At 43.5% G+C, this 11,356-nt stretch overlaps 1 protein-coding gene across 2 annotated transcripts in view; it reads right to left on the reverse strand.

Moving 5' to 3' along the window:
* Positions 1-488, reverse strand: part of arid3c (AT rich interactive domain 3C (BRIGHT-like)) — a 66,501-nt gene extending 66,013 nt beyond the window's left edge. Inside the window, exon 1 of one of the 2 annotated variants that reach the window (XM_085787391.1) lies at positions 286-488. In XM_085787391.1, the coding sequence (XP_085643517.1) occupies positions 286-324 (39 nt within the window). In that variant the 5' untranslated portion in view covers positions 325-488. The remainder of the gene's footprint in view (positions 1-285) is intronic. The other variant, XM_085787390.1, reaches the window with a different exon arrangement.
* Positions 489-11,356: the final 10,868 nt, after the last annotated feature.

Raw genomic sequence — 11,356 nt, forward strand, 5'->3', positions numbered from 1 at the left:
TACCTGTGCTCCTGATCACACACGCGCACACACACTGACCCAGGGTCGGTACCTGAGTCTGACTCTGGTTCTGAAACATCTCACACAACACACAGGCAGAGGTGAAAACTTCTACCAAGCACATATAACAGTTAAACTGTCCCCACACACACTCTCACACACTCACACACACACACACACACACACACACACACACACACACACTGAGTGTGTAACACAAGTAGAACCAAGCGCTCATACACAGTTAGCCCAGTCCGGGAGAAATAAGAAGTGGTGGTCGCTTACCAACGCAGATTTAGTTGCTATACTCGTGTTATCAACCATGCTTCTGTCCGTCGGGCGCGCGAGATGATTTCTCAGAAGGATCAGAGTCTTGTTTCAGTCCTGGGTCAGGGTCTCTCCGCATGCAGCATCCAGGTCCGGGCAGCGGTCTGAGTTAGTAGCTGAAGTGTGTTTGGTGTTGAACGGCGGAGCCTCGAGCTGCTTTTGGCAACAAGTGGTAACAGTGGAGAGGATGACCTCTGGAGGCAGAGATCAGCCCCCTGCTGCCGCTGCCCGCGTCAATACGGAGCAGCTGAGAGCGGAGACCCGGCTCCATGGAGACCACCACCCCTCCGTCAGCGATCTGCTCATTTGCGACACTTTATCTCATTAAATTAATTAATTTATAACATGGTATTTGATATTCGAGTGCCCATCTATATACACAATGACAATTTAGCTTTTTTTTCATTCTAGACTAATTCTTTTACATGATATCCTGATGTTTTATTTCTTTGTGGATTGGTTTACACTGTCATATGTATATTCTTTCACGTTTATTTATTCATCACTAATATCACTAAAAATATCATTAAAAATAACATCAAATCAACTCTTCATATAAAGTCACTGTTCATTGCACCAGCTGTGTTTGAGTGTGGTGTGATAAATGTATAACCTATAGGTCTTTGTGTTCATCAGTAATAAAAGGTCACATGCTATGCAGACACTTCAGGGTCTGCACCATCTACTTGAACTTCACCATTCAGCCTTCTCAGTGACCGAGGTCTGTCCTCACCAGACCTGTAACACAGGACAGTGTCAGTCCAGACCGTCCCCCTCTGTTTTCAAGAATCTCTCTTCAGAGAGCCCCACTCCGCTCCTAACAACTCTCACACCCTCACATGTCTAACTAGATCTTTAGGGTTCACTTCACTTCACTTCTCATTACAATTCTTCTCACTTGATTTGATACAATTCACACATCACAACAATCATTCTCACAATTCTCACAACAGAGCCTCACAACTCAAACACCGAGCGGATTTTCTTTTTCTGTCTTTCTTTCTTTTTTTAAATCTTACTAAGTAAAAAATGTTCATATACAAAAATTTTCAACACATACAACAGTGACATTTTTGGACTGCACTGGTGTTTACTGCACTGTGAACATCTCAGCAGATCAGTATTGTCACTATGGAAATGGGTGTGTGTGTGTGTGTGTGTGTGTGTGTGTGTGTGTGTGTGTGTGTGTGTGTGTGTGTGTGTGTGTGTGTGTGTGTGTGTGTGTGTGTGTGTGTGTGTGTGTGCTGTCACAGTCAGATGAGAAATGCATCACAGCACAACACAATGAGAAAACGTCTTCAGTAGTGAACCATGTGCATACAAGAGACATCTGTACAAACTGTTCAGAGAGCTGCATTAGGAGCTGTGAGAATGTTGTTTCTGATGCCACAATCTAAGCAGCTGAGAAGAACTGTAAACAGATGTAGTCCTCAGTGCTTACACCAAGGTCTTCTGCTGCACTCATGTCAGCGTATGATCTGAACCTGGGACAACAGAAACACCACCTTCACTGCAAGCGGCTCCACCATAACAACATCCACCTGCTCCACTGCTTACTGCTTACAGACTGCTTCCACTGTTTGGTAGCTCCATCATATTACTGTAAACACAGAGTGAAATAAATTCACAACAATGGCTCTCCAATTATGACTCAATGTTGTTGTCATTTACCGAAGAGAGTGTGTTACTAGGAGAAGGGAGGGAAAGAAAGAAAGAAAGAAAGAAAGAAAGAAAGAAAGAAAGAAAGAAAGAAAGAAAGAAAGAAAGAAAGAAAGACTTTGAGTATGAGTATGATTTGTCCGTTGTTTGGTTGTCTCTTTTTCACTCTATATCCTCCTGTTCTGTACATTACACAACAAATGAAAAACATAGATATACTATATATTGTTTTTAATAAGTGTCTGTGGAGAACAATATCTCAAGATCTTATCCTCTCTGTGACTCCATGAAAAAACCTAAGAGCTGTATTTAAATCATCCATTTTTAAAATCAGCATGTGTATTTATCAGGGGTTTCTTTGAGTTGGACCATGTTCATTCTGGTCTCAGCCAAGGACCAATGTTGTTGCTTCATCTTAGTCAGAATCTGAACATGATGAGAAAATATTTTAATGAAGTCAGGAGTGTCCTCTGATGTCCTGACTGAGCCCTGTGACAGATTCAGGACCTTCATCAGTCTCACCTGAGGCTGGTTATCAGCCACTGTCAACCAGAGAACACCTGACTAATGCAGGAATGCGCTATAAGTTCATGTGTGTCTTTACAGAGTGTTTTAACTTTACAGTTGTCCTGTAGCAGGTGAGCGTGGTTGTGACACAGTGTGCTGTAGAACATCGTCCCCTAGTGGCTGTCCAGAGGACTGCACAGGAGCAGCTGAGCTCCAGCCCCTGCTGAGGCAGAGGACTGTACAGTACAACGAAGCCAGTTCAACACACCTAGGTTTAACTCTAGTTATCTGGCTAATCTGAACCTAACATTGTCCTGATGAGAAGATTCCACAAGATACATTATAAATGATCTCATGACTGCAATACAAAAGAAACTCTTGACAGTTCTAATTATATCTATTTCTAAATATAATTTCTATTTACCTCAGACTTGTGCGAATTATGCTTTTAGTTAGGACTGGTCCAGGTAGCCCTGAACCATTTTATAGTTACGCTGCCATAGGTTTAGACTAATGGGGGACACATTAGGTTACATGGAGCCCTCTCCTCTCCTCTCCTCTCCTCTCACACATTTTTAACTGTCATAATTACCTGTTGCACCTTGTAGTTTGGCCTTGGTGTCTCACACTCTCTCTGTGTTTCCACAGATTTCTCCAGAGTTCCACCAATCGCCGCCTTCATCACCTCCTTTCCTCTGCTGTTAAATCGGCCTGCCCTCCCTTCCCATGAACCAGTCTACCATCCAGTCCTCCCATTAAGCTGGCCTGCCCTCCCTGCCTCCCTCCCACCAGAAGCTGCCTTCATTCTTGTTAATCATTTCCATGTTTTTTTGCATATTCTATGTTATAAACTATATACAACATCTATTGCACGTCTGCCCGTCCTGGGTGAGGGATCCCTCCTCTGTTGCTCACCCTGAGGTTTCTCCAAATTTTTCCCTGTTAAAAGGGTTTTCTATGGAGTTTTTAGGGCAGAGGATGTTGTTATGATGTTATGTAAAGCGTGTAAAGCATGTTAAAACGAGACACTGAAAGACAATATACAAACAAAGTAAATCAGTCAATGAATACTGTGCATCACATGAAGCTACGGCAGTTTGTCTTTACACTCACTGTGGTGTGGTTTCTGTCCACTGACTCTCCATTCTGCAGACGCCACCTCCAACACAGCAAGGGTTCAGTCCCACGCTCAGCTTTCCTGGGGGAGGGGGGCGGACAGGGGGAGGAAAAAGCAGAGCAGATGTGAGTTCAATAATGATCAGTGTGATATTGATCAGTTACTTGGAAACATAAAAACACGGGGCCTGTAGACTTGAGGAGGAAGGTGCATCCTCACTCATCATGACCTGCCTCCATTATCTGCTGTAGATCAGTACAGCACATCACACACTGACTGAAGTAAGTACTGAATCAAATGGACAGTTTTAAATGTTTGTGGTTCCAAACCCCAGACAAACCTGTTCAGGTGACTGACGTCAGCTTTGAAGAGGATAATGTAAAGGTGTTTGCTCAATAAACACAGTGAGGACGTAGACAACATGCAGGTCAGTGTGCTGCTACACCACAACTGTCAGCTGGTACAGTACTGGATATGGTGGTTCAAGATGAATCCTTGATGACATAGTAATATATTAATGCTAGGTGTGATCTGACTAAGGTTACTAAACCACCTTTATCCACAGGGGTCAGTGCAGGTTGGGTACAGGTGGATTTTAAATATTGCTCATATTGAACCAGTTAAAACTACTGGATTCTGACATGAAAACAAACTCACAGATGAACTAAACCGCCACCACACCAACTATAATATAGAGTCAAGTCAAATGTATTTGTGTCATGTGCAGAGACTCCAGTCATGTTAAGGCTGTTTTCTTTTGTCTACGTTGTCTTGTGTTTTCCTGTTTTATTTCGAAATTTACCTCTCCTCTCGTTTCAGGTGTCTTGTGTTCCCTTGCTGGTCTGGTTCTGTTTTGTTCGTACCTTGTCCAAAAAAAAGACTGTTCATTTTGAAACTGAGTTTTGAGTTGTGCATTTGGGTTCTGAGACCAGTCTTGTCAGTTTGTATAGCACATTCAAAAACAACCACGATTGACCAAAGTGCTGTACAGGACTGATCAGACAAAGCAATTAAAACAGAATTAAAACAATTCAGACATGCACAAACACACATTCATGCTCCAGTTCCCACACACATACACAATAGAAATGCATACATTCAAGCCAAGTTGAAAGCCAAGGAGAAGAGGTGGGTTTTTGTTATGACAACAGAGTTAATCTCTCTTTGTCTACTTTAAATGAGGAGTACTATAAACCAACATGAATTAGCTATACTGTACTACTGTAAAGCTTAAGTCAGAACCGAGCTGGCAGTGACAGTGACAGACAAAGCTCCTGTGTACCAGTCATGTTAGCAGTAGCAGCAGATCCATCCAATCAATCACACCACCATAAGCAGTCTGGCTTTAGACTGAGAAAGGACGGCCTACTTAATTAACATGTGGTCACAAAAACAATTACATACAAGAATTAATAAATAAAATCAATGTAGAAATACAAAACCACAATTACCAGGCCATTGCCGAAATAAGAATGCTTTCTTAGCAGTTTTGCCTGGTTAAATAAGGCTGATGAATGATGATGATGATGATGATGATGATGATGATGATGATGATGATGATGATGATGATGATGAAAAACATTTCTAGAAAGGACAAGTACCATATTTCATCACTAGAATAGACTTATTTAATGCATTTCATCATTTAATTATGCATTTATTTATATATCTATTTATCTATTCCCAATGCCTCTAGTCCATATATGCATGTTCATCAACATATCTAACATGGCTCCTGTCCCTCTGCAGTAGCACAGATTAATAATGTCATATAATCCATTGTCTCCATTGTCTCGGTGGTTTTCAGAGAGCGTGCTGCTCACCTGACTCTGCTGCCTCCTCATCCTCCAAGGGCCCTCTGTGTCTCTAATCTCTTCATAAAGTTGAAGCTATCGGTGATTTGAGGAGCAGCGGCTCTCGAGACAAATTCTCAGGGAGTTCCAGATGAAGGGTTATCGACCGACCCCGTGCGCCTCGAGCCATGGAGAGGCTGACCCCTCCATCCTGTCAATGATTAACCTCCAGGGATTGTCGACCAAATCGCCGGGTGCAATCAATGGCCTCGCAACTGTCACACTGACCACCTCTCACTAATGATGACAAGCTAATTAGTTGCTTCTCGGAGCAAGGGTAGCAACTCTTCAATAATTTATTTAGCCTTTTTTTATTCTGAGCAGTATAATGACTTTGTCCTATGGCTCAGGAGGCGTAGTCTGGGTCTACCTGTCACCTGACGTTGCTGCTGCGGACGAGTTCAATCTGAATTTCTCCAGATCAATAAAAGATCAGTGTTTTATCCTGGTCTATCAATGGCACTTCACCTGCTGATCTCTCAACACTGAGAAACACTGGAACACAGGGCTAAATATTTTTACTCCTATACAAGACTCCACTTAATCATATCCACCTGCAGGTTACTGAGCACTGAATTACCCACGATGCCCTTTAACACAATCATTACCGACTCTGGTGGTGCAGCCAATCACTAATCAATCACACAGATACCTAAGAGTAGGAGTCACATCTGAATGTCTTGTTTGATCCTACAGGAGAGTTCTCAAAGAATGTGGCATGTTACACTGGTTTTCTGTGGAAATGAAGGGGTGCACACCTGCAATGTCTCCATTTAGTGGAATGAAATGATAAAACAATGCTGACTGATAATTTGCTTCACAAATTAGATCAAAAGCCACATATTTCTTGTCTCTATGATCACTGTCACAAACTCCTTTAAACTAAGGATGCACCGGTCTGATATTAAAGGGGACATATTATGGAAATATCACTTTTTGAAGGCTTTTTAACCTATATACTGTATCGTAAAAACAAGGCTATTCCTGTTCGTGTCACAAATAGACTCCATCGCTCCAAAGCCATTAGTGGCAGAAGCAGAGACAACTCTCTTCTGGCTAACCTAGCCTCGGCGTCTAGCACTTGTCCCAGTGAATGCAGAATTTCTATGGGGCTGCTTAATGTCCGCTCACTCACCAGCAAGTGTCAGCTCATCTATGATTTAGTGAATGACCTTAAATTCGACTTTTCTGCTTGACTGAGACGTGGCAGCAGCCCAATGATTATGCTGAACTCAACTTGTGTACCCCATGCGGCTTTGTGTATTCCTGTCAAGCTCGTGCCTTCGGGCGTGGGGGTGGTCTAGCGATAATATATAATGATAAGTACAAGGTTTCCCCTCTCCCTGCCACTCCCCACACATCATTTGAATCTACTGCACTGACAATCCATGGATCCACTCCTACTACTTTAGCTGCCATTTACCGTCCACCTAAACATAACCCCAGTTTTATAAATGAATTCTCGATCTTTGTTGCCACTCTGTGCTCTCTGTCACCCAACATTATACTGCTAGGGGACTTTAATATTCACATGGACAACATAGACTCTTCTCTAACAAAAGACTTCATATCCTGCCTGGACAGCTTCGGTCTACATCAGTTTATCAGCACTCCCACCCATTCAAGAGGACACATTCTGGATCTCATCTGCTGCACTGGAGTTTCACCACTGAACCACATCATATCGGATTTCCCCCTGTCAGATCATAAGCTTATTTAATTTACTGTTAACTTACCTTTATTCAAAATTAAAGCACCCCGCTACATTACATTCAGAAACATCAAGAACATCAATCCGCCAACTCTCTCCGCCGCTATAAACTCTCTCCCAAGTACCGACCACTTAACCACACCCGAGGATCTGACATTCCACTATAACTACGAACTCAAAAACCTCCTGGATACACTGGCACCATTAAAAACACGGTCTGTCACCTTCACACGCTCTGCCCCCTGGTATACCCCTGAACTTCATGATCTCAAAACTGAAGGACGCCGTCTGGAACGCCTCTCAAGGAAAACCGGTCTCATCATTCACAGCAACATGTACCACAACCACCTGCTGAAATATAAAGATGCCATCGCCAAGGCTAAAACGGACCACTATACCTCTATCATTGGAACTGCTGTAGGAAACTCACGCACCCTGTTCTCCACACTAAACAACATACTACACCCCCCTGACACTCTTTCCTCTAACTTGTACTCCACCGCCCTCTGCAACAAATTTATGGACTTTTTCACTGGCAAAATATACAGTATTCATGATCAACTACCTCCTCCATGCAATAGCACCGACTGCAACGACTGCCATATTCCTGGCCCACCTCTCATATCCTCACTCTCTAATTTTGATCTTCCAACCACCACAGAAATATCCTCCCTCATTCAGAAATCCAAGTCCTCCACCTGTAGTCTTGACCCTCTGCCTACAAACCTTGTTAAACTCTGTCTCACTTCTCTTTTTCCACTCATTACTGACATCATTCACTCCTCCCTCTCCTCTGGCTCCATTCCAGCTCCCCTCAAAACAGCAATAATCACTCCCATACTCAAAAAACCTGGCTTGGACCCCAACGATCTTAACAACTTCCGACCAATATCAAACCTTCCCTTTCTGTCAAAAATCCTGGAGAAAGTAGTTGCTGCACAGGTCCATAATCACCTTACCCACAACACCCTCTATGAACAGTTTCAATCTGGTTTCCGTTCTCATCACAGCACTGAAACAGCTCTGGCAAAAATCACAAATGACCTTCTCATGGCAGCAGATTCTGGACATCTCACTATACTCATCCTCCTTGACCTCACCGCAGCTTTTGACACAATCTCTCATAGCATCCTCCTCAACCGCCTCATCTCCATTGGTTTAACTCACTCCACTCTTTCCTGGTTCACCTCCTACCTCTCTGGTCGCACACAATATGTACAGCTAAATAAGTATCAATCTCAACCCTCCCCAGTCACTTGTGGTGTGCCACAGGGCTCTGTCCTTGGCCCCCTCCTCTTCATTATCTATCTACTCCCCCTCGGCAACATCTTCAGAAATCACGGACTCAATTTTCATTGTTATGCAGATGACACCCAGCTCTATCTTTCCTGTAATCCTGGCTCCTCACTTCCTCCACCCCCCCTCTTGGACTGTCTGGACGATGTCAAAACCTGGTTTTCTCACAACTTTCTCAAGCTCAATGGAAATAAAACAGAAATCCTCCTGGTTGGCACTAAATCCACACTATCTAAATCTAACAGTTTTCCACTACTCATCGACAACACCACTGTCTACCCCTCCCCTCAGGTCAAGAGTCTAGGCGTCATCCTGGATAGCACCCTCTCCTTCACTGCCCATATCAATAACATCACCCGGTCTGCATACTTTCATCTCCGCAACATCAATCGCCTCCGCCCATCTCTCTCCTCTAACAGCACTTCCACACTGGTCAACGCCCTTGTCACATCCCGTCTTGATTATTGTAACGCTCTTCTACATGGTCTGCCACAGAAATCCCTCAATAAACTGCAATTAGTCCAGAATTCAGCCGCACGTGTCATCTCCCGAACCCCATCCACACAGCACATCACTCCTGTCCTTAAACAGCTTCACTGGCTTCCGGTCCACCTCCGCATCGACTACAAGATCTTGCTCCTCACATTTAAGGCCCTCCATAACCTTGCACCTCCATACCTCACCGATCTCCTCCGCACCTACACACCTTCCCGCTCACTCAGGACCTCCTCTGCTTCACTCCTCTCCATCCCTTCTGCCCACTTAACCACAATGGGACTAAGCTCTTTCAGTTGCACTGCCCCCCGGCTCTGGAACACACTCCCACAGCACATCCGAACTATAACTACACTGTCAACTTTCAAATCACATCTCAAAACTCACCTGTTCAGACTGGCCTACCCCCCCTAACACAATGTTCACTGTTGCTGTATTGTTGCTATTTTATTATTGTTGTTGTTTTTTATTGTTGTTTTATTGCTTGTCTCATTGTTTTACTATTTGTACTTTTAATTGTTTTTATTGTAAGGCGACCTTGAGAGTCTTGAAAGGCGCCTATAAATAAAATGCATTATTATTATTATTATTATTATATCTGGGTGTTTGTCTTGCCTTCCAGCCCCCAAAATGTGAGAACTGACAAAAAAAATCTGTAATTTTCAGGGTCCCTAGGTTGAAATCCATGTGGTTTTATGAGCTGTTCCGTCAGTTGTTTTTCAGTGATGTAACTAGTTTTGCATAACACCACCCCTACCTGGGACCGGTAGAAGGGGCGGGGCAAGCAGTGGTTCATTTGCATTTAAAGGGACAGGCACTGAAACCAGCCGTTCTTAACAGGGCTGTTTTGAGAGGATGAAAAGAGCTGTGATGTTTGATCCTTGGGGTATTTTGACCAATGCATGTCACAGACATGTCTTTAAGACACCTGGGAAGTGGGAACTATTTTATTTTGTGGAAAAGGGGCATGATATGTCTCCTTTAAGATCAGATATCGGCCCGCATATAGCTAGACAAGGTATGAGTTAACGGTGCTGATCCATGACAGCGATCTATTCTGTTCACTTCAATTCTATGTTTGTGTCACATGTCAGCAACACGCACAGCATGCAACAATGTTTTACAACACACACTAGTCAGTTTTTTCTACACAGGATCCAGTGATGCAGAGGAACAGACAGCACAGTCTGAGAATAGGGACAGCTCTGATCACCACCACCACCATCATCATCATCATCATCAGCTCCTTTCTCTCACTAAAACACAAATTCACCCATGAGCTACAGATAGAATATCTACGACTGTTCTCTGTTTCCACCTGAGCCACCAAACATGATAATAACCATGAAAATAAATGTACTTTCCAGCCAATTAATATGATTTTGTGTCTTTGAGTTGTCAGCCAGCAGCTGTCAGCTCTGTCAATAGCAGGGTGGCTCTGGTCTTGTACTGCCCTCCAGTGGCTCTTTGTGGTCTCTACAACACTTCCCTAGTCATTAGCCTCTTAGTGAACAGATTTTTCCACATCCCCTTAAACTTTTGATAGTGCTGAACATTAGAACCAGTCTGAGATGTGAGCAAACTAAGCTCCTGCTTTGGGCCCTTGTGGCCGCCAGAGGGCCCTTGAGGGTGGTACACGCTCACTACACAGGCTGTGTAGAGAGCACCACTAATAAATCAAGTGATCCACCTCCCTCCATGTGAGAGTAGCTGGCAATCTTTGATGATAAGATGAAGTGAAGCTGCTGTTCTGCTCATGAGAGTGTGAGTGTCAGGAACAATAGGTTGTCTCTTGGTCTGTCTCTGTCTAATCAGCCACCTCTATGTCTCTGCTCTCTGATTTTGTGTCTGACAAAAGTTCAAGTGAAATCTAAACTGCAGCTATGAACAACAAACAACATCACATTTAAGCATATGCACCAAATGGAACTCCTGTATAGTGTTTTCCAGCAGCAGCCTCTCTGGATGGATGTGATGGGTCCTAATGGACACACATCAGTTAAAATGTGACTGGGACTATCTAGTTAAAGGTTTACTTATAGTGGTTACATTAGTTGTTGTTGTTTTTTTAAGCCACATTGCTCATTAGCTGGACATACTAGGCACCCATGGACACCCTGGGTACTCTCTCATTTACTATTATACATTTGGCCAAGCCACAAACTGTCTATAGGCTACATGAACCTACCTGAACAGAACCTGGCTTTGGACTTCAGAAGGTCAGAACTAGCTGCGCATTGATCTACAGCGCAGCTGAGCTCAGAGGAATATTTAGACCAATAGAGGGTGATCTAACCAAACACAAGGAAGGATTCACTCTTCAGCTTCAGATTAGATAACGCCAGTGGCGGCTGGTGTAGGCCAGTTTTCTCTATACCTAACTTCAAAATT

Source organism: Trachurus japonicus, chromosome 9 (assembly GCF_045865225.1).
Source record: "Trachurus japonicus isolate A0001 chromosome 9, Traja_1.0".
Taxonomy (NCBI): domain Eukaryota; kingdom Metazoa; phylum Chordata; class Actinopteri; order Carangiformes; family Carangidae; genus Trachurus; species Trachurus japonicus.